Genomic DNA, 24380 nt, shown 5'->3' on the forward strand with positions numbered 1-24380 from the left:
AGTACTTTGAAAGTTAAATGAAGCTCTGTATTTATTATATCCTTTACTATAGATGATATTGCTGCAAGACTGGAATGCAAACTTTGTTGCACAAGTTACATGGGAGCCAATCCTGGCTTCTGGTACCTGTGGTTTTACTTCTACGTACAGAGAACACTGAGATGAGAAAATGCAGAAACTGCTCATTTGTATTCAATCTGCGGCTTAAATTTAAAAGGTTTCCTTTTTCTCCTACTTGATTGACAGGAGCTCCTTGTGTGTAAATCACTACATGTGACTGTACGTTTGATTGAGTGGCTTCCTTTAATTGGATCATAGGCTGTCCTGTCTTAATCCCTCCTCTGTACTTGGAATCTGCTAAGTCAAAATGGTACCCAGGAAGCATGACTGTGATGAAGATACCCATGTGTCCCTTTACTGTCCAGGTAAATCCTTTAATTTTATTTTATCCTTCACTTTAAACTTTTAAAGGTTTGCTCTCCATAACCAAATTGCTGCCCTTGGGTCTTACCATACCCTGTAGCTGTATTGTTGTAGCACAACTAACTCAGAATTCAGAGTACAGTACAGTCTCAATTATCTGACATAAATAGGGTTGACTGATAGTCGGATACCCGAAAATGTTGGATAATCCGGAGGGTCATTTTGTCTCCAATGAGGGCGTGCATGCACCCATGCCGCCATTGGGGACAAAAGTCCCTCATCTCCCCTCCCCTCCTCCCTCTCTCCTTCTTCCCTCCCTCCTTTCCCTGCTTACCTCCTGCTTCCTCTGCAGTGGCGGATCTTCCCTTTCCCCCAAAGGGCTCTTTGGAGCCCTTTGAGGGAAAGAGAAGGAAAGAAGGGAAAGCAAAGCCCAGCAAGGAGGAGGGGGAGTCAGCCCGCAACCTCTTTTCCTCTCTGAGGAGGTTCGCCAGACCTGAGGCATCCTCCCAGAGATGCCTCAGGTGTGGCAAAGCCTGGCAGGGAGGAAGAGGAGTCGGCCCAAGACCCCTTCTCCTCTCTGAGGAGGTTTGCCTGACCTGAGGTGTCCCTGGAAGGATGTCTCAGGACCAGCAAAGCTCTCCGGAGGAGGAGTCTGCCTGCCCTCTCCTTTTTGGGCCTTTCTTCACCCTGAAAGGACTCTCAGGCAAGCTGGGAGGAGGAAGCCTCAACATGGGCCCAGTCCTCTTTGTCCCGGACCTTTCCTCTCCCTCAATGGGCTCCCTGGAGTCCTTTGGGGAAAAGGAAAGGGAGGCAGGGACGAAGAGGCCTGGGCACATGTCTGGTCCTCCTCTTCCTGGAACTCCCCTTTCCCCCAAAGGAAGGGAGGCAGGGAAGGAGAGGACTCAGCGGCTGTGGAGGAGCAGCCCCAATCCGGCTGAAGAAGAGGTGGCTGCATGCTATCCCTTAGGGGCTGTTTGTACAGCCCCCAAGTCTACAGAAGCTTATGCTACTTCTTTCACACAGTTAATTTCAAAGGTGCTACAGGATCCCTTTGTTTCAGAGTCACTGGAAGAGTTAAATATTGTCCTTAATACCACTTCTGCTGCATGTTCACATATCAGCAGCCAATGAACCTTTCCTGAGCTCTGCTTGTTTTTTTCACCCTCACTGACCAGTGTGACTGAAGTCTTGGGGGAGGGTTTTGAAATAATTTCTTCCTCCGTTTGTCATTTCTTTTTATTGGAAGGCAGTTGAGAATCCTCTGTACTCTTGTGCATTTCCCCCCTTTTCTTTATCAGTTCTGCAGCCACAGTAATTATTTATTTAGCAGAAGAGCTTAAACAGGTTTTAAGTATTTTTTCAAATATAATTTCAATAGATTTTAGAAATATAAGGTGAGTGAGAATGTGAAAAGTTGACCAGCTGGCAAGGCAGGAAATTTAAAACTGAGGGGGAGCTGAGAGTAAACAACACAAATGGAATTGGAATTTTAGGTCTGCTGAAACAAGGGAATAACACACTTGCGGATTGATCCTTAAGCTAGCCTGAGAAAAATAGATCACTTTCATTTGTACTGAAACTGTTATTTTCTGTGAAACAATTTATACCATAGAAATGCAATGGATCATCACTTTTAAAGACAGTGCTTTACAAAAATAACATGTTGCATTAATAATCTTGTTTCTATAAACAACCTTGGCACAAAACAGAGACAGTTTGATTCAGATTTGTTGTTCTGTATCTGCAGTCCTAGTAGCATTATCCCAGATTATTTTTAGTGCTTATCAACTAAAGATTTCAGATCAATAGGAGACTTATCTCCTTGGTGCAATATTGTGTAAAATCTGCTAATTAGAAAGAAGGCATTAGAATGAAGTGCTTTCAGCTAAATAGAGTTTAATAAGTGAACTACAATTAAAGCTCTGGAAAAATGAGTCACAATTAGCACTGGGGTAACATAATGGCAACTTTCAAAAAGATGAAAATAATAGCCAAAGATAATTGCCACTATGTAATTCCTAATGGATGATAATAGAATGGACATCAGAAAACACATGCGAGGATGGAAAATTACCCACATCCACTCCGTTCTCCTGAAGTACAGACAAGGCAGTGCTTACTGTCACTGAGGCCAATGAAAGAGACATGTAACATAAATGCAACACATCACTAAAGACGTTGGGATTTGTTGATATTTTATTCTAGTGAAATTCCCTGAGAGGCCTCATAAAACAAGAGAATAAAGGCCTGTAGAGGTCCTCCACTTCCTAAACCCTTCCGCCACACTCGACAGCCCTTCCGAAGCTGAAGTTCTCCGCTTCCTTCCTAATTTAATGGGAGGTCAAACCCCACATATACATAGAGTATGCCATATTATCTGCATACTTGTCACTAAGGCCTAATTTGAACTGCAGAATTAGTGGAGTTTGACTTTGCTTTAACTGCCATGGCTCAGTGTTATGGAATCCTGGATGTGAACTTTGTTGTGGCTCTACACCTCTCTAAGAGGAAATGTTAAATATCTCACCAAACTACAAACCCCAGAATTCCATAGCACTGAACCACTACAGTTGAAGTAGTGTCAAAATGCATTAATTCTGCAATGCATAAATCTCAAATTTTTAATCTCAACCCAATACTCCCACATTATCCTTCTACTCCACTGGCTGAATATCAGCTTTTCTTCAATTCCCTCACTACCAGCCCCAAGCATTTCCCCTTTTAGGTAGAAGAATAAACTCTATACCTCCCGTTCCTCCTTTCTTGCAGGGCTCAAAGCAACTGGCCTCCAGTTCTGTGCCATCTTTTCCTGGTAAGAATATATTTCAGTCATCATGAGGTCCAGGGGTGTTCAGGGAAATAAAGAAAGAAGGTGGCTGGAGGCCACTGCTTCACTTTGAAGCACTCCTAACATGATTTTTTAAAAAGAATTTAGCGGTTGGCATGTACCAAGTCACATTTACATTTCCTATAGTTGTTTGAGAGTTTGACTATGACTCTGGGAATCAGGTTTTGATTCCCAGCTCAGGCATAAAATCTATTTGGTGATCTTAGGCAAGTCACAGTCAAGTCAGCCTCAGGGAAAGGTAATGCCAAACCTCCTCTGAACAAATCTTGTCAAGAAAACCTCATGCCTTAGAGTCGGCATAAGTCAAACCTCACCCTCTGCTGGCCATATCAGAAGTGATGTTTTGAACGACCAGAAGTTTGAACGACCAGAAAAAAATGGAGCATGTCGAAAAGAGGATGACTAAAATGGTGAAGGGTCTGGAAACCATGCCCTATGAGACTTAAGGAGCTGGGGATGTTTAGCATGGAGAAGAGGAGGTTAAGAGGTGATATGATAGCCCTGTTTAAATACTTGAAGGGACGTCACATTGAGGAGTGAGCAAGCTTGTTTTCTGCTGCTCCAGAGACTAGGACCCAGAGCAATGGATGCAACCTACAGGAAAAGAGATTCCACCTCAACATTAGGAGGAACTTCCTGACAATAAGGGCTGTTCAACAGTGGAACACACTCCCTCAGATTGTAGTGGTGTCTCCTTCCTTGGAGGTCTTTAAACAGAGGCTGGATGGCCATCTGTCGGGGATGCTTTGATTGAGAGTTCCTGCATGGCATGGGGTTGAACTGGATAGCCCTTGCGGTCTCTTCCAGCTCTATGATTCTATAAGTCATTTCCAGACACTTTTAAACAGTTGGGCTTTTTGTTGCCTCTTTTTTGTTTTTTAGTTTACTGGGGGGGGGGGGGGGGGGGGGGGAAGATTTTTTTTCAGCAAAATTACATTCTGAATGTAGGGGCCAAGGGCCATAACAAATCTCCACCACCATATGCACCCAGCAGGCCACACAATCCTCATTCTCTCAATTAAATAAACAAATTACAAACCACAGGTATCACCAGGGTAACGAAAGGGAGAGGCAGACAAAATGGTGCTGTGGGCACAACACTGCAACCCTCTGCAATAGTACTTCACTACAATTAGCTGAATTTTTACCATTAGTTGCCGATTTACCTGCCTCCTCTGAGGAAGTTAAATGTGGATATAATGCCCTCAGGTTGCAATTTTAGTACATTTAAATGAATTAGTAGAGGTATCCAGTGTCTCTGGTAACAAGGTTATTCTGGATCAATTCGAGTTTGTGAGTACCGAGGACGTGGACAAGCTCCTTGGATGCGTGAAAAAGACAACTTGCCCACTTGACCCTTGCCCCTCTTGGCTGACCGTACAGGGAGGAGATGTTATAAAATTCGCTCTCCATCTAATAATAAATACATCTCTTTGGGAAGGTACTGTTCAATCTTCTTTGAAACAGGCTGTGGTAAAGCCTCTATTAAAGAAACCTTCCCTTGATCCCCTATCTATGAGTAATTATAGACCGGTCTCCCTACTACCATTCTTGGGCAAGGTGATTGAAAGGGCAGTCACCTCTCAGCTCCAGGTGGTCTTGGATGAAACCGATTATCTTGACCCATTTCAAACTGGCTTCAGGTTGGGTTACGGAGTTGAGACTGCCATGGTCGCCTTAGTCGATGACCTCCGTCTGGCCACCGGCAGAGGAGACATAACTCTGTTGGTGCTCTTGGACATCTCAGCAGCCTTTGATACCATCGACCATGGTATCCTTCTGGAACGCCTGAGAGAGTTAGGTATCGGGGGCACTGCGCTCCAGTGGTTCCGGTCCTATCTCTCGGGAAGGTTCCAGATGGTGAGGCTGGGGGACAGCTGCTCTCGTAAAAGAGAGCTTACATCGGGTGTCCCGCAGGGCGCCATACTGTCCTCTATGCTATTTAACATTTACATGAAGCTGCTGGGAGAGATCATCCGGAGTCATGGAGCGCAGTGTTATCAGTATGCTGATGACACCCAGATCTATCTCTCCATGTCTCCGACTGATACAGTGACTAAGGATGGCACCTCTCGATGCCTGCCTGGAGGCAGTAATGTGTTGGATGAGGAAAAACAAACTCAGATTGAATCCAGAGAAAACAGAGGTACTCATGATAGGTTCCCCTGGCCCGGGCAGAGAAATTTGTCATCCTGTCCTAGACGGGGTTAAACTTCCCCTAAAGGATACAGTTCATGGTTTGGGAGTACTCCTGGATCCATCTCTACAATTATCATCTCAAGTAGATGCGATGGCCAGGAGTGCTTGGTACTAGCTTCAGCTGATACGCCAACTACGTCCCTGTCTGGACCAAAAGGACCTAGAAAATGTAGTACATGCACTGGTAACCTCTCGTTTGGATTTCTGCAATGCACTCTACATGGGGCTACCTTTGTATCAGGTTCGGAAATTTCAATTGATTCAAAATGCAGCAGCCAGGTTAATTACGGGGACGGCGAGATCTGACCATATAACGCCCATCTTAAAATCTCTTCACTGGATGTCAATCCATTTCCGGTCCCAATACAAAGTGTTGGTTATTACCTTTAAAGCCCTAAATGGCTTGGGCCCAGGTTACTTGAGGGAACGCCTCTCCCTGCATAATCCACCCCGCACTCTCAGGTCAACAGGAAAATTGGTACTCAGTCATCCTAGGGTGAGATTGGCTTTAACGGCAGTAGCGCCTTCTCTTTGGAACGCCTTACCCGAAGAGATCCGCCTTAGTGGAACGGTGGAAGCCTTTAAAAAGGCATTAAAAACTTACCTCTTCCTACAAGCCTACCCTCCCAATTCCTTGTAATAAAGTTTCCCTCCCCTTACTGTTTAATGATGTAGGTATTTATAATTGCGATTTTAATAATGTGGAATGTTTTTAGCCAATTTTGTGGAATTAATGGGTATTGATGTGTATTTTTAATATGTCATTTGTTTTGTATTGTATTTACCTCTATACTGTACACCACTTTGATCCTGGGAAAAGCGGTTTATAAATAAACAATTTATTATTATTATTATTATTATTATTATTATTATTTCTTAGGGATTTTCTTCTCTGTAAACATATACAGCATTTCATTTTAAGTATTTATACTGGCATAACATCACCGTCATGGGTCAGGTCATTGCCTATGCCAGTATAGGTAAAGACAATTTATAACACTAGACCTTAACAAATAATGAGGAATTTCTGTTAATTTAAATCTAGCCCTCCAGGATTACATGGCATGTGAACATAATGAAGAAAAATATAAAATATTACTAACAGAAACTCCTAACATACCTTAATATATTATCTGCACTCACAGAAGCTTCAAACCTAAATGAGAGCTAAACAGTCACATTGAGAAGGGAGAATATGTCACTTTAAATTTAACAGATAACACTTAATGGATTGGTAAATCTGCTTTCTAAAACTAATTAATCTGTGAAGCTGGAAATTCCAATTATATTGGTAAGCATAATAGTGTGCTACTTTGAATTGTGCAGCAACTACAAAGCCCTAATGGAAACGACATCAATAGAGTGTCAGTTTTAATTCATGCTTCATTTTACTGTAATGAAATTGCTGCATGCAGGCCGTGACTGGATGGCAAATATTCTAAAATTATATTACTGTAAGACGTTGTACTATGCACGTGCTGAAGAAATTTGTCTTCTTTCTAATTTTGCAGATGAATATGCTTTCAGGTTAGATTGTCTATCAAATGTTGACTGTTCAAATATAGTAGGCCCTTGGTATCCACTGGAGTTTGGTTATCCCCATGGATAACAAAACCCCTTGATGCTCAAGACCCATTAAATATAATGGATAATAAATTGGTGCCACTTATATAAAATGGCAAAAACAAGGTTTGCTTTTTAGAATCTATATATTTTTGGAATATTTTCAAACTGTGGGTGCTTGAATCCATGGATAAGGAGGGCTGACCGTACAGTTCCTATACTCTTCTTCAATGTTGTGTGACTGTATGTTCTTCAGTGTTGGATGTATTGACAGCAGAGAGTTAATGCAGTTGGAAGTACTGTTGGTATTGGTGACTGCCTTAATGTGCCTGATAAATGTGCCAAATGTTTCATTTGTCAAGAAAATTACAGTTAAAATCGGGAGACTCCATTAGAAAATCAGAACCTTTGACAAAAAGGTTTGCCTTTCTCTCCTCACAACCTCCCCATAAATATTGAAGTCTAAACATCTGTTCTGTTGTAGTTAGGGCTAGATCTGGAGGGCTAAAGTCCAGAGACACACAATCAAAGGAGCCCTCAAATAAGCTGCAGGCAAGTCCAGTCTTAGCAACTGAAATGACAAAAATACACCAGGCCCACTAAGAAATATAAGGGCTGAAACAAACTTCCTTTGATTCCTGTAGTCATGACATTTGTTGTTGTTTGTCTTCAAGTCATTTCTTACCTATGACACTAAGGTAAAAACTATAACAGGGATATATTGGCAACATCTGTTTGGGAGGTGCCTTTGCCTCCCTTTACAGCTGAGAGAGTGTGCCCTGCCCAAGATCACCCAGTGGGTTTCCATGGTCAAATGGGGATTTGAACCCTCATCTCCAGATTCTTAGTCCAATCTCAAACCACCATACCATGCTGAAACAAACAGTGCTATGATTAAATGCAAGTGCTCAGAGAATCCCCCCCCCCCCCCGAACATAATGGGGATTGGTAAACAATTCTGGATTTGTTTGTTTTTAACTCTAACACACCAGGCATGCAAAAGCAGTTGCCAAAATGGAGTAGAAATGGGTCATATATGATGGTAGAAGGGAGAAATGTTATCTGTCTGCTTTGCAACTTCAAGGTTATAATGCCTCTGGACCTAGTACTCTGGAAAGTAGTGGTGATTTTGGGGTTACTCCTTGTTTTACTCCAGAATAAGATATTTTTTCTTAATGTTATTCCTACTCCTACTCCTGCTCCTACACCTACTCCTGTAAAAACCTCTTACTCCTTTACTCCTTATTCCTACTCCCCCCCAGCCCTGGGGAAAAACCCCAGTTGCTTTACAAGGCTGGCGTGTGCATACGTGTGTAAGTGTCTCTCTTTGCCTCCCAGTCACTTCCCTAGTGTAATACAATAAAATTGTGTGTGTGTGTGTGTGTGTTTGTATGTACAATATAATAACAGAAATTAGGAGTAACAAATATATTTTGTTACTCCTTATTCCTACTCCTACTCCTGTAAAAGCCTCTTACTGCTTTACTCCTTACTCCTGTTGCCCAGCCCTGATCCTGAATCTCTGGTCTTCAGAACAAGTGGGGAGGACTCTCAGGAAAAGGGGAAGAATCTCAAGGCAAACGCAAGAAATCTCAAGGCACTTTCCTAAAAATTCTGTGTGCGTGTGTTAGATTTGATAATAATAATAATAAATTTTATTTATATACTGCTTTTCCACAGATCAAAGCGGTGTACAGACAATTAAAACCATACAGACATTACATAAAAGGATAAAATCCCATAATAAAACCATACAATTACAGAACTCTAAGCACAATCATTTGCCTTCAAGGGTAAGCAGGGAATCGATGGCAACAGGGTAGATAACTTCATTCTTCAGGGGGGAAGGCTTGACAAAAAAGAAGAGTTTTAAGCCTCTTTTTGAATGTTTCTAGGGGGGTTGTCAGACAGAGCTCCTCGGGTAGATCATTCCACATCTGTGGGGCCACCACTGAAAAGGCCATCTGGGATGTGGCAACATATTTGGAAGGTGGAATTATCAGTAAGTTCTTCCCAGATGTTCTGAGTGTGCGGGGCGGATCATATGGGGAGATGCGGTCCCTCAAGTAACTCGGGCCCAAGCCATGTAGGGCTTTATAGGTAGTGACCAACACCTTGTATTGTGCTCGGAAGTGAATGGGCAGCCAGTGAAGATCTTTCAAGATAGGTGTTATATGGTCAAACCTGGACACACCAGTGACCGATCTGGCTGCCATATTTTGTACTAACTGAAGCTTCTGGACTTGGTACAAGGGTAGCCCCATGTAGAGTGCATTGCAGAAATCTAATTGAGAGGTTACCAGAGCATGTACCACAGTTTCAAGGTCCCTTTGGCCCAGAAAGGGCCGCAGTTGGCGTATCAACCGAAGTTGATAGCAAGCACTTCTGACCGTCGCATCTACTTGAGATGTCAACTGCAGAGACGAGTCCAGAAGTACTCCTAAACTGCAAACTTCGTCCTTCAGGGGAAGTGTGACCCCATTCAGGACAGGTGGATAAATTTCCTTTCTAAGGCCTGGGGGACCTATCACCAGTACAGTGGTACCCCGGGATACGAAAGCACCGCCTTACGAAATTTCCGGGTTACGAAAAAAATCAATAGGAAAAAACTGTTCCGGGTTACGAAGGTTATTTCGGGTTACGAAAAAATTTTTGGTGCTTTTCGGCGCTATTTTGCACGAAATCGCGGCTTTTCCCCATTAGCGCCTATGGCTTTTTCGGCTTACGAAGGATTTCGGGTTACGAACGCGGCGGCGGAACGAATTATTTTCGTAACCCGGGGTACCACTGTACTTCCGTTTTCTCTGGATTCAGGCTGAGTTTGTTTTCCCTCATCCAGCCCATTACCGACTCCAGGCAGGCATTCAGAGGAGACTCCATCCTCAGTCACTGCATCAGTCGAGGACACAGAGAAGCATATTTGGGTATCATCAGCGTACTGATAACGCCGCACCCCGTGTCTCTGGATGATCTCTCCCAGCGGTTTCATGTAAATGTTAAACAAAGTGGGGGACAAAATAGCTCCCTGAGGGACACCAGATGTCAGTTCCCTTAGAGGAGCAAGTGTCCCCCAACTGCACCATCTGGAATCTGCCCGAGAGGTAGGAACAGAACCACTGGGAGCGCAGTGCCCCCGATGCCCAGCTCTCTCAGGCGTTCCAGAAGGATACCATGGTCAATGGTATTGAAAGCCATTGAGATGTCCAAAAGCACCAACAGGGTCACACTTCCCCTGTTGATGCCCAGATGGAGATCATCGACTAAGGCGACCATGGCAGTCTCAACTCCATAACCCGCTCTAAAGCCAGTTTGAAATGAGTCCAGATAATCGGTTTCATCCAAGACTGCATGGAGTTGGATGGTGACCACTCTCTTGATCACCTTACCTAGAAATGGCAACAATGAGACTGGTCTGTAGTTATTCCTTACCAGGGGGTCCAAGGAGGGTTTTTTAAGCAACAGTTTAACTGTTGCTAGTTTTAGACTTGATGGAAATTTTCCCTCCCTGAATGACGCATTGATTATACGTTGTAACAGTAATGTTACACCATCACCACCCTGGATGGTCAGCCAAGAAGGACAGGGATCGAGAGAGCATGTCGTCTTCCTAACACTTCCAAGGAGCTTGTCCACTTCATCGGTACGAACAAACTCAAAGCGATCCAGTTTAATAGAGTCCACGGAAGCTCTGGATACCTCTTCTATAGTTTCTGTTGAAATGCCAGCGTCGAGATCAGCCCTTATCTGAGAAATTTTATTTGCAAAGAAGTTGTTAAAATTGTCACAGCAGGCTATAGCTGGTTCTAAAATAGGGTTCAAGGTGGGGGGAAGCTGAGTCAGCTCCCTGACCACCCTGAACAGCTCTGCTGGACGTGACTTCGCAGACGCAATACGCGCAGCATAGAAGGAGTTCTTTGCTGCGTCCATTGCCACTCCATATGACTTCAAAAGAGCCTCCTGGAGTGTCTTGTCGGATAAGCACTGGTGTCTCCGCCAGCTGCGTTCCAGTCGTTGCGCGGCCCGCTTCATGTCCTGGAGATCTTCTGTATACCATGGTTTTCTATTGGAAGCAGGCCGGAAAGGACATTTAGGAGCGATACTGTATATAGCCCTGGAGAGATCGTTGTCCCAGATGTTAGTCAGGGCATCAACAGAATCGCTGTCAGATCCAACCATAAGCCCTTCTGAGGCTTCTTGGAACCCTTTGGGTTCCATCTGCCTTCGAGGGTGGACCATCCTAATCGGTCCTCCACCCCGGGGGGGATTTGGGTAGTTGCCTTAAGTTGAGCCTCAACCAGGTAATGGTCTGTCCATGACAGAGCAGAGTGTCCCAGTCTGTACTAAAGACAACATCAAGTGTATTACCTGCACAATGCGTCGGACCTGAGACTAACTGGGATAGGCCCATGGCCATCATGGAAGCCATGAACTCCCGAGCTTTAGTATTTATAAATAAAATAAGATTTAGTATTCTTTATTTGCCATACTTGAATCTCAAAATTTGGCCCTGAAATTTCAGGGCCTGGAATAGACCTGACCTGGCAACTTTAAATACATATGACCACCTAATGGAGGTTTGATGCCTCAAACTCATTTTTTTTTACTGTAATTCCCAATTTTTTTTGGACTGCAGCTCTCAAGCAGACAGTCTGGATGCTATAGTTCAAAAAGGCCGCTTTTTCAAACTATGGTTAAAATTACTTAGGCCTTGTCTGCACAAGCCAAAAGCCCATCCCACCCCCACCCACCCCAACCTGTTCTGGCATTGTCTTGTTCAGACAACACATGGCCTAAACACTGGTTCTGGTGTGAGCAGTCTCAATAGCATTTGGCACATTCTAGGCAAAAACTGGAGTATAGCATCATTAAAACAATTTTTTAAAAGTTTGGGAAGGTGGATAATGTATACAGAGTTGCTAACAATGGACAAAGGGGAATACAGTTGGCCCTCCACATTTGCAGCTTTGACATTTGCAGATTTGTTTATTTGCAGTTTTAATTAATATGTTATGTTTAGAAATCTCTAGGTCCTCTAGCGTAACTTTGCCAGAGGTTGATCATAGAGTTGTGCTGGAGAACCTAGATGTTTCTAGAAAAAATGCTTCTCTAGGCATTTGTAAGTCCTTCAACATGTTTGTATGGTAAATTTCTGGCAGATCCTGGTCATACAGTTGCACTGGAGGATCTGAAGATTCCTAGAGAGGTGTTCTCTCGGGTAAAAATAAAAGTGCTTTTTATTTACGGTTTTCTCATGTTCACAAGGGTCCTTCACCCCTAATCCCAGCGAATGTGGAGGGACCACTGTATTGAATAAAGACACAGGAAAAACTGTATGAAGAACTGTATTGTTCCTACATAAACGGCTTACAGAAAGGTTCAAAATGGATGAGAAATAAATTGGAACAGAAAAGGAGAACTCTGGTTCTGATAAATTATTTATAAATGACAATCAACAAATTATATTGAAATTATACCAACTTCTGTTAAATTTGGAAATGGAAAGAAGAAATGATCAAGAATTTACATGATTAAAAGGGCACAAGATATAGGCCAACCAATAATGCTGGAAGAATGTGTGTGTGGGGGGGGGGAGCTTAAAGTATATTCTTAGCTATCATGTTAAAGACAACTATTATAAGATGCAATTCCGGTTGTATAAAAATACAAAAAGAGGGCTGTTGAATCTCATCTAATCAAAAAGGGACCTTGTTTCATATGTAGTGAGACTGCAGAAAAGCAAAGCAATCCCGAGGCCTGACTATGACCAGGCATTTTGGTTCATTGACCAACACGGGTTGGTGGATGATAGATCCAGACCTTATGCTTTTGGGCCAACCCTCTTCACTTATTTGCTTGCTGAATTTAATGAAGTTGTGACCTTTTTTCTTCCAATTTGTTGTTTGGTGTGTTTGTCCACCCTCCCTTGCCTTCCACAGCTAATGATATTGATGAAAATATTATGTCCAGTGATCATCACAACTTTACACTCCAGGCACAGCTCTAGAACCAGGAGCACCACAAATAATTTACTCACTAGCTACGTACTTTTACTTGAAAGTTGGCTGCAGTGTATCAGTCGGTCTCGGAAATGTCCATTTTCTTCTATCATCTTAGAAATCACTTTAGAAACTCCACACCAAACTGCAGACTAGAAAGAAAGACAAGTGATGTACAGTATATTGAAAGAAGCATATTGCTGTATGTAATTTTGAGAAATCTTTATTGCCGAAAAGGCTACAGACCAACCAATATCTTGATTCTTTTTAACTTCAGCTAATAGGCTGGGCTTAACAAAATCTTATGCATTTAATTAGAATTAAAATTAATAGCTTTTAATTATTTCAGCCTGGCTGCTAATCATCCCTCTACATTCTGTTGTTATTTTTTATGCTATTATTTTTTAAAATTATTTTTTGGCATTCTCTGGAATCTCATCACACATTATGGCAAGCAAATGCATGTGTGTGTGCATATCCTTGGCATAGCCCTGACATTTCCAGGTACATGTGTTTGTTTTTTCAGATTAACATGAGCAGCATGTGCATAACAATACAACTCACAAGGTGAGCCTTAAAGGTAAAGGCAGAACATTGTCTTTAACCACATCATCTGAAATAAAAACTGGTAAACACATCACATATGAACATTCAGTTCACTATACTCTCAAAAACGGGACACTAACACAATCAAAATTGCTCCTCTGCGTTACATTCAATTATATGAGCTGAATTACCATTACGGAAAGTGGCTGAAGCCTAATGATAATGAGAGACTACAACTGTGCCATGCTTGATGCTAAATAGGAGGCATATTACTTGCTTTTCATGCAAAAAGAGATGCATATAAAAAGTGTTAAAATATTTCTCTGCAGATAGTATTTTTTCTCTTTAGTTTAAATAGAACAGGAAACATGCAGTCCTCCAGATACTGTTGGATTGCAAATGCCAAGACCCCAAGGCAGCATAGCCAATGAGAAGGAATGCCTGGAGTTGCAGTTCAGCAACATCTGGAGGGCCATTTGATTCCTAAACCTGTTTTAAATCATGCATCTGTGACATCTATATGTATTCAATTTGAGTTGATTGCTTTCCACATAACAGACCTAATAACACATCATCAATTTAATAAGCATGTCTGGTTTTCTTCAGGCACTAGGTGAATGTCTTAGAGAGCATACAGAGCATATTCATGAGGCAGAATGGAATATGTCTATTCTAGTCTAATTACTTCCCTAATCAACAAATCCTATAAAGACAAACTGATTTTCTCAATATTTCATAAATTTTTAAACTGAGACTTCCCTTCTAAACAAAATAAAATGAAATACAGGTGTTTTTGTTCAGGGGGGGGGGCCCATCTAGACCACATTTTGGGAAGAATACAGTCCAGATCCTATAGGACTTTTGTTCCTGGAACTCATAGCTAATACATCTCTTCTAACAAGAGAATCACATGATCCCTCTAATCCCCAGTGAACAGTATTTGAACTAACTAAGGGGCAGTACAGACCATCCCTTTCAGGGTGGTCTGTAGGCACCCATTTTTTGACCTGCAATGTTGCCTGGCAATGCTGCAGACCAAAAAAGGAGCCGCCTAGAGTGGCTCCTTTTTGGGACGTCATATGGGCTGCATTGCTTCTTCCTGTGCATGACATGTGGACCCTGCAACTTCCACACACCATGCACACACACCCTGTGTGGGCGGGGCGGCTCTGTAATGGTGCCGCCCGCATGTAGTAGGGCTCAGGAACATGCAGTTGGTGCGCGGTCCCAAGCCCTACTATTGCCGCCAGGATGTTGCGTCCTGGCCATGTGTACCGAGCCTAAATTTTCAAAACACTTTTCAGAGGCAACCCAATGCTGCTGTTTCCAGCTCCAGTAACGGAGTGAGTTACTAACCTTTAAAGTACAAACACACCTGGTCACTGCCAAGACCTGAGCAATCAAGGTGAGAAATGAATCCAGGGTTGTAGTCAGACTATGAATTTAAATTTTCAATAATCTCGTGCTACACAAGTGTAATCCCTGTTCTTCGAGCTGCCTTTTGACTGTCCATGAACATATCAGTGTCAATATTAAAATTTAATTCCTTTCCTCTTATCCAGTCCACTATCAACATCAGATGCTGTTTCAGAGTTAGTACTGTTAGTACTAACTAGTCCAATTAGTATTGTGTATTTGGATTTAGACAGAAAGGAGATACAGCACACTAGTGACACTGAAACCTAAAGCTCCAGGTTACTTCTCTCGCTCATTATATGTAAAATTAAATAGCATAGGACACTAGATAGAAGAGCCTAAATACCTAGAGCAGGGGTAGGCAACCTGCGGCTCGCAGGCTGGATGCGGCCCGGCAAGGCCTTGGGACCGGCCCCAGCCCGGTCCTGCCGCCGATTGCCTCCAGAGCCTTTGGCCTATCAGGAGGAGGTGGGCAAGGGGGGGGGGCAAGCGGCAGGCAAGGGGGGCAATTGTCTATAGAAGCCTCCAAAACATGCATTTATATTAACATTTTTTTAAAAAATCAGCAATTTTTTTTTTGCGTTTCCTCCATTTTAAAATTTTGTCCTACACTTGTCCCGGTTTATTTATTTAATTAATTTTTAAAAATTTATTTATTTATTTATTTATTTATTTATTTATTTTGGCTTCAGCCCCCCAGTTGTCTGAGGGACAGCAACCCGGCCCCCGGCTCAAAAAGGTTGCCTACCCCTGACCTAGAGGCTCCAGATCTTAGCAGCTAAGCAGGGTCAGCCCTGGTTAATACTTTGGTGAGAGACTGCTAATGACTAGTTGGTGCTGTAGGCTATATTTCAGAGGGAAAAACTAACAAAACCACCTCTGAGTATTCGTTACCTAAGAAAACCCTATGAAATTCTTGGGCTCACCATAAGTTGACAAGTAACATGAAGGCACTCAAACACAAACACACACATGGCAAAAGCCAATGTCACTCTAGCAAACAAGAATCCCTCAATAGCTCTTGAGTTTGCCCTTCCAGAAAGACCAGAGCCATGATAAAAGTGCTTACATGTCCTAGTTCCAGAAAGTCAAGAGAATGTTGATCAATTTGAGTAGATGTTACAGATTGTACCTCCTTCCCCTTCTCCTTACCATGTTGCCATGTCTTCTGGCAACATGGCTAGCCTAGCTGAAGGGCAGAACTGAACAGCTCATTTCTGTACATGATGATTTCATGAAATTGTTTTTGTGCACCAAAAAGGATCATATCAGACAGCCTTAAAAAAATTTCTGTTCTTCCTCCCGACAACCAACTACCCTGTATGGACAACCCTAGATTCTCCATTGTAGCACCATCACATTGTGTCTTCCTCAACCTTCATCGTCCTGAGTCAATGAAGTGGAGACAGGAATGGTAAAACACACAAAATGATTTCATAATGAAGGATAATATGGGATAGCCCACAGCATGGGGATTGCTTTCCCCCTAACCCCCTACCCATATAATGGGTAGTTCCCTTAATGCCTTGATAGCTTGGCTCATCACAAACATTTTTGTCCCCTGCACTTCTGCCAGCAAACACAGGCAGATATGAACAACAGCACTGGCATTGTTCACTGTTCAAAATATCTACTGCAATATGAAATGGAAAGAGAAAAGCAGGTTTACATCCCACCCCCATACCAAAAGGATGTTTTCAATATCTGGATTTAATTCTAGGATGAGAAATAAAATATGTGTGTGCCTTTGAACACATGCAGAGGGCACTTTCTTCATTATCAATCAACCAGTACCAAAATCCACTCATCTAGGATAAGTGTAAGATGCTTCCAGATCACCAGATATGAAGTCTAGGCACCACTGAACTTTGCATTTCATCTGAGCAATCTCAACTTTTGTTTTCTTACGAGGAATATTTTACATTTGTACACAATCAGGGACTTTATTCTTTCCTTAAAATGTTAATATATGTTTAAATAGCAGAATGGTTAACTAGATGGTTCTGGAGCTTTATCCAGAGCACTTTCATGTTTTATTTCTACTGCCCTTACATTATATAAATAGTCTACCTTTTTCTTACGTTTTCGGACCATGTTGTTAGCATTTTTCAAAGGAGCTGAAAATTCAAATACATCGCTTTGAGTCACGTAGTATCCACCTAATAAAACAATTGGATTATATTAGTTTAGAGTTCCCATTTAAACTGCTGGTATCAAAGTCATGCTTAATGCTAAACATAAAGACAAAAATAATGACCATGAAGGACCTACATACATTCAACCAAGACAATGAGGAAATTGAAATAGTAAACAAATTGCTGTACTTTGGATTAAACATCATTCAAAAGGATACTGCAGTCAAGAAATCTGAAGAAGACTAGGAATGTTAAAGGTAGTTATGAAAGAACCAGAAAAGATCCTAAAGAGTAAAGATATATGACTGAGCAATAAAGTTAGACTTGTACAAGCCATTGTATTCCTCATGTACGGATGCAAGAGCTGGACAGTAAAGAAAGATGATAAGAAGAAAATCAATTCATTTGGTTTGTGGTGCTGGAAAAAAGTTGGGATCAACTCAAAGGCAGGTAACAACAACAATACTCAAACCAGTACAACTGGCTTGGCTCTGAGAATCCAGGAGTTAAATCAGATCACACAACTCTAATTGAAATTTTATTTTCCTCCCTCCACTGCAATCATGGTGCCAGTTTAAGTGGTGATCTCTGAAAAACTACTTTAAAGAATCAATATTTCATATCACTTGAAAGCGGGAGCATCACCCTTCCAGAGGGTACTGTTATAATGCTGTCTTACATAGCTTTTTTTCTTCTTCAGATAGCACCTTGAACTAAAGGAAAGATGGCAATCAAAATTAGATGATTTCAGAGGTATGTTGCCTGCTACTAGTGTGATAAGGCCTTTTGACTCTGCAGTAGAAATCAATTTCCCCCCCAGGATTCACTTGTACCTTTGAATGTGCCAAAAAATCAAGTTTTTGTCTCTTTATGTCAAGTGCACATTTTGGATACTTTGGGACTAAATCCAATGGTAGTGCTATAATAGCTTTATTGAAATGCATGGGAATGTTAATATAAATTAACGTGAGTACAGTTTATTTCATTGGATCTGTTCTAGGTAAGACAATGCTAGATTTAGCCAAGGGGTGAACTAAGGGTAGCCTTGGGGAAGTCCAAGGCTGTTTTTGCAGTTCACTATTGCTGCCGACTTCCCAAACAACCCTCCAGTTGTGGCAATCGAAGGCTGCAGAACGTCTTTACATTGTTCAACGCTTTCCAATGTCTGGTTGGTTGTTTGTTTTAAAAAAACAGAAATGGAGTTTGAGCTACTGACTTTTGAGGATTTGGGCATTTTTAGGGATGTGTGAGGCCTCCAGGAGACCTCAAGAGCAGAACATTGGCTCCCAGATTTACTATAGTTGTCCACTTGTGATTTAGTTCTTTGAAGAAAAAATTAAAAGTGCATGTGGATCAGTATGAGAAACTAGTATGAAAATACATGCCTTCTTTTTGAATGTTTATTTATGTGATTTAATTTGAAAAGCAAATCAGATGCATAGTAGCCTTTTATACAATGATTTGCTTTACAAAATGTATACAAAAATAACCCAACATTGCATTACGTAATGAAGTATAAATTATTTAAGTACTGACTTACCCATTGTTCAAAGACTATGATGAACTTTAAGGATCATAGAGGTCCAAAACACACTGCAGAAATAATCCAGTTTGAGATAGCTTTGACTGCCTTGGCTCAATGCTAGGGAATTCTTGGAACTGCCGTTTTGTGAGACATTTAGCCTTCTCTGTCAGTGAGATTTGGTGCCACACACTACAGTTCCCAGGATTCCCTAGCACTGAGGCAGGGCAGTTAAAGCGGTCTCAAATTGGATTATTTTTGCAGTGTGTTTTGGACCTAACATAGCTTAGAAATACATTTAAAATAAGTTGAACAGTAGTGTGTGGACAGCAAAATTCAGTATATGTCAGGGTTTCTATATTACCTGATTTAATAACTTTATGCTGGGAAAAACATCAGAACATGCTGTGTCACTGACAGAAGAAACAGTACACCAAGATTATCCCTTTAAAAGGCCTGTACTGAATTTAGACATTTATGCAAAAGCAATGTATCCCTTTCATAGCTTCTGGCCCTTGCACTGACAAAAACCAAGGAGCTTTTTAAATCTTCTGAGGGCAAAACCATGCCTTGCCTTCCGCAACCACCATGGAAATGTAAGGTCTAATGCTGTAATGATTCAAGAGGGCAAGCCTTAGCATTGTAGTCTTTAAAAAGTAGGGCCCCCTTAAAATTATGAACATGGGGCCTGAACAGACAGGCCAAAATAAAGTTGCTTCAGGTAACTTTGGAGGTATGCTGTTTAATGACACACACATCTTAAGAGGCCAGAAGCTCTTATGACCGGAGCACAGCTTTGGCGCAGCTTCTGGCCTATTAGGATGCATGCATCATTTAAACAGCATACTTCCAAAGGGACCCAAAGCAGCTTTATTTTGGCCTGTCTGTTCAGGCCCTTGTTACTCAGAGGTATAACCCTGGTCAACAGTGAATCAGTAGAGCTAATTCAAAATGTATAAGAAATCTCTCCAGTCCATGCCAGTTCTTCAACCTGAATATTCAGGGCCACAGAAATGATTACAGGCCCATTATAGCCAGGTGACAAGATGTCCTCACCGCAAAGGAGGGCAAGGCACCGGAAAATGTAGGCCAGATGGAGGACATCACAAAATAAAATATAAATATAAATCCGTGCTCAAAATGGAGATTAAATGTAACCAGTGATAAGCAAACAAGCTATAACAGCAATATATGCAACAGCCTCTGCACTCTCTCCTCATACCAGTTCCTTTCCAGTTGCTGGAGACAGTGGGGCTTAAAGCGGCTGCCTGGCAGCCCCAGTCTTTGTTTGGTGGGCATGGCGGCCCAGCCATTATCCTTTTGGCTTTGGCCGCTTTCGGGGACTTGGCCTGCCTTCCCCTGGTTAGAGACGGGCTGAAACCTATTCCAGTTTTGTCAGCGTGCATCTTAGAAGTGGCTCCAGGCCCAAAGCATGGGCTCTTTTGTCCCTCGTGGGATGGAGGGAGGATGGCACACCCAGAGACCAGTCCATTAGGAATGGGAGAATGAGCTTTATTTTGGATGCAGGGCATGGTGTCTGCCAGGTCCGCTTTGCCCTCCTGCCTGAGGTGGCCACTGCTGTAATGAATCACGGTGCCACTGTGGTGGCTACCAAAACGGTTCACATAAACAATCCTGAACCTGTTTCGGCCAAAGCGGGAGCCACTAGCAGGCTTCATGGTGGCTGCGGCCTAGCAAGCCCTGCACTAGAGTTGAGAAGTGGGGCTTTCCCCTCATGAACCCAAGACAGAGGGAGGAGTTAGGGCTTAGCCAATAAACAAAGACGGGCAAAGAAGGAGGAAGAGGGATGACGAGAAAAATCACACTAGGTGATAAACAAAGCAAACACAAAGGTGGAAGAATGATCAATGTGTGTTTGTGACTCCCAAACTCCGGCCTTCCAGGTGTTTTGGACTTCAGCTCCCAGAATCCCAGGCCATTGGATAAGATAACTGAGGCTTCTGGGTGCTGAAGTCCAAAAGATCTGGAAGGCCAGAGTTTGGGAATCACTGTTGTATTTGCTGACATCTGCAAGAACAGGACTGGCAAAAAATTGGAAGAATAAAGAGATCCCAACAGTAGAGCAATGGCTGATGAAACTAGTGGACATGCAAGAGTTACACACTTTGACAAACTGGTTAAATAAAAGGAAAATTAGGAAGACAGAAGAAGAATGGTCTCCAGTGGTCTTAAATTGCAAGAGAAGGCAGCAATATTAGATCAAATACTAGATTAATAGAAAGAGTTTAGATCTGACAAAGTTTGGTCAAAATAAGTTAAATCAAAATAAATAAACCAGAGATACTTTGATTTGTTTTGTGTGGGGGTTTTGTTGTTGTTGTTGTTGTTAAAGTGGATCTGAAGTCAAGATGAAATCAGAAAAAAAATATGCTTTTTCCCTATATTATAGATTACAGAAGTGTTGTATCATTTAATTTGCAGATAATAGGAACTTTAGTGTAAACAAAGAAAATATCAAAACTGAAGATTTTGGAAAGGATTCAAATTACTTTGTTATACAGTGGGCCCATGTTATCCATTGGGATTTGGTTCCAGGACCAACCGTGGATAACAAAATCCATGCATGCTCAAGTCCCATTAAATACAATGGCATGGTAAAACATTGCCCCTTACATAAAATGGAAAATCAAGGCTTGCTATTTGGAATTTATAGAGTGTGCCTGAATTACTCATTCTGCAGCAGCAGCAGTTAAATAAGCAGTTTGTTTCCTGGGAAAAAGACAAAGAGACAGGGAATTTAACATCAACACACTTCACTCTTGAAGCAGAAAGCTTGTAGAGGTCCAAAACACACTGCAGAAATAATCCAGTTTGAAACAGTTCTAACTGCCCTGGTTTCATGCTAGGGAATTCTGAGGACTTGATTTGTTAGACATTTAGCCTTCTCTGTCAGAGAGCTCTAATGCCATGATAAACCACAATTCCCAGGATTCCACAGCATTGAGAATTGGCAGTTAAAGTGGTATCACACCAGATTACTTCTGCAGCATGGATGCAGCCACAGTCAGCCTTCTGTATCCACAGATTCTTTATCCACAAATTCAACCATCCACAGCTTGAAAATATTTAACAAGTTAGATAAATTCCAAAAAGCAAAGCTTGATTTTTGCCATTTTATATAAGGGACCACCATTTTAATATACCATTGCATATACAGTCATCCCTCCATATTTGCAGATTTGATATTTCACGGATTTCATTGATATGTTCTCTCCAGGAATATCTAGGTCCTCCAGTGCAACTCTATGGTCAACTTTAAAAGTTGCACGGAAAGACCATTTGTAGCTACTCCAGTGCCATTCTATGGTCAGTGTATGTTGGACATTGACCAGAGAGTTGCACTGAAGGACCTAGAGATCCCTAGAGAGGTGTCCTCTCAGGTAAAAACAGTGTTTTTGTTATCTGCGGTTTTTCCATATTCACGGGGGTCTTGTTCCCCTAACCCTAGCGAATATGGAGGGACCCTGTATAATGGGATTTGAGCATCCACATTTCCCAGAGGACTTTTTCATCTGCTGCCCCCAGACTGTGGAATGACCTGCTGGAGGAGATATGACAGCTGAAAATGCTGACTGCTTTTAAAACAGCATTAACTGACTGGCCTACCCAGTCAATTTTAAATAATGATTTTTTAGTTATCCATGTACTCTGTGACTGTGAGTGTATTTTAATGATTTTATAGTGTTGTATTTTAACTGTGGGGTTATGTATTTTTAATTGTGTTTTATATTTCAATATGTTGTGCCCCATCTCAAGCCTTGAGGAGAGAGGCAGGAACAAAATAAAATGCATTATTACTGTTATTGTTATTTGTTATTTTGGTATCCATGGAAGGTCCTAGAAGCAAACCACAGCAAATACCAAGGTCCTATTGTATTTAAGTCAAGATTTGGCAGCCATGTTTTTAAACAGAAGCCGTTTCAACAACATGGAGAGGGACCTCCATGCACCAAGCCTATAAGAGTAGAAGCACATAGTCAACGACAGGAGTTTTCCTATGTGTTTCTCCCCCTCCTGCACCCACATCTCATCAATTCCAAACATCAGCATCTTCTTATAATAATCAGGATAAGAACAATATTAGACCCGTTTGGTCAATTGATCATATTCAGGCAGTTCTGTGGTAGCCATGGACCACTTATTCACTTATTCAGTGCTGCTATGCTGAAAAACTAACATGCTTCCCCCCCCCCCTTGCTACTGCTTTAGAAACTCTGAAGAGGGCAAAACAAACTCAAATTCATCAACATGGAGTCCTCCCACCTTTGACTGTCTTCTGTCAAAAGTATTATATGCTCAAGAATACTTTGTAAATGCCAAGTATTATTAATAGTAGTGGTAAGTATGAGCAGAAGGTTCCCCACCTTTTTCAGTCTCCTGTCAAAGGTGGGGAACCTCCTGCTCTCATTTATATAGTATCATTACTATTAATAATACTTGGTATTTCAAAATTATTTTTGAGCATATAATACCTTTTCATACAGTAGTCACAATCCTGACCCTGAGCCAAGTCAGGAGAATGATTATTCCTATTTTGCTGATGAGATCTGGGCAAGAAGCTGAACCCAGGTGCCTGACATAATGGAGATTACCGCACTAGGGTAAAAGCGTTCCCCAATGCGTTCTCACGGGCGCGAGCCTGGAACGTGATGAGGGTCAGAACGCTAGTTTACCGCACAGCGGAATGCTGCCGTCACCGCTGGGCGTTCCAAATGTCTTCCCAATGTGTTCCAGGGAGGCCATTTCTGGGAACGGTTTTGAAATGGCCTCCCTGGAACACATTGGGAACACATTTGGAACGCCCGGCGGTGACAGCAGCATTCCGCTGTGCGGTAAACTAGCGTTCTGGCCCTCATCACGTTCCAGGCTCACGCCCGTGAGAACACATTGGGGAACGCTTTTACCCTAGTGCGGTAATCTCCACAGTTATTCTCTGTACATTGCATGAGGTAGAGCTGTTAATATGTAACACTTTACTTATTTCAAAATATTTTTGCAAATCTTCTTTAATCTGTTTGTATACTTATGCCTTGTGGCATTTGATAGCTCCCTTGGCCTAGAAATATGCCATTATTTGAGGTGGTGGTGGCAGTAATTCACTTAGTTAAATGGTGTGAGTGTTTGCCTTTTCCTTGCTGTAGGTCTCAAGGCTGTCTCTGCCATGAAACGTCATGAGACAGACCATTCAGGCAGCAGAACACTGGCACAAGCAAATGGACCGTGTTCGTCTTCCCCACCACTATCACCACAGAAGGGGCTATGCCAGTGGTACTCAGCTCTTTTACCCTTGGGACCCCCCTTCACATCTACATGTGGATGTCATAAGCCCCCCCACACACACACACTTGATGCAGTGTGTAAATAAAAATATTTTGTTTAGTTAGTGTGCATATTTTCATTCGCACATCCATGTACATTCATACTTTAATATTTTATAAGGAAATAACATTGTTCATATTAAAATATTTTTATTTCAGTAAATTCAATATTTAACTCAAAGCATGTGTACATTTTGCACGTTAAAAAGTTTGGGAAGAGGAAGGGGGATCAGAGCCTCCAAGTCTCACACACACACCCTTGAGCAAGTCTCCCCCCCCCCCCCCTGATCCTACCTCCACCATGTTGGGGAAGGAGCAGCATGCCAGGGAGAAAGGAGTGGCACACATGCACAGACAGGGAAGCGTGTATTCACCAAGAAAAACACTCATGTG

The 24380-nt window shown here is 42.1% G+C and overlaps 1 protein-coding gene and 1 long non-coding RNA gene across 4 annotated transcripts in view; one reads left to right on the plus strand and one right to left on the minus strand.

Moving 5' to 3' along the window:
- LOC121920234 (uncharacterized protein C5orf47 homolog) overlaps window positions 1–20521 on the minus strand; it is a 31107-nt gene extending 10586 nt beyond the window's left edge. Inside the window, exons 1-4 of one of the 3 annotated variants that reach the window (XM_042447311.1) lie at window positions 19871–20521; window positions 17062–17150; window positions 13079–13181; window positions 3170–3232 (exon numbers count right to left, since the gene is read on the minus strand). In XM_042447311.1, the coding sequence (XP_042303245.1) occupies window positions 3170–3232; window positions 13079–13181; window positions 17062–17150; window positions 19871–20327 (712 nt within the window). In that variant the 5' untranslated portion in view covers window positions 20328–20521. Of the gene's footprint in view, window positions 1–3169; window positions 3233–13078; window positions 13182–17061; window positions 17151–18666; window positions 18799–19870 lie in introns of those variants that run through there. The other 2 variants (XM_042447314.1, XM_042447312.1) reach the window with 2 other exon arrangements.
- Window positions 357–23888, plus strand: LOC121920235. The gene is made up of 3 exons (XR_006101710.1): window positions 357–425; window positions 17827–17879; window positions 23811–23888. It is a non-coding gene; the product is annotated as an uncharacterized LOC121920235 (long non-coding RNA).
- Window positions 23889–24380: the final 492 nt, after the last annotated feature.

The sequence above is a fragment of the Sceloporus undulatus genome, chromosome 2 (assembly GCF_019175285.1).
Source record: "Sceloporus undulatus isolate JIND9_A2432 ecotype Alabama chromosome 2, SceUnd_v1.1, whole genome shotgun sequence".
In the NCBI taxonomy this organism is placed as follows: domain Eukaryota; kingdom Metazoa; phylum Chordata; class Lepidosauria; order Squamata; family Phrynosomatidae; genus Sceloporus; species Sceloporus undulatus.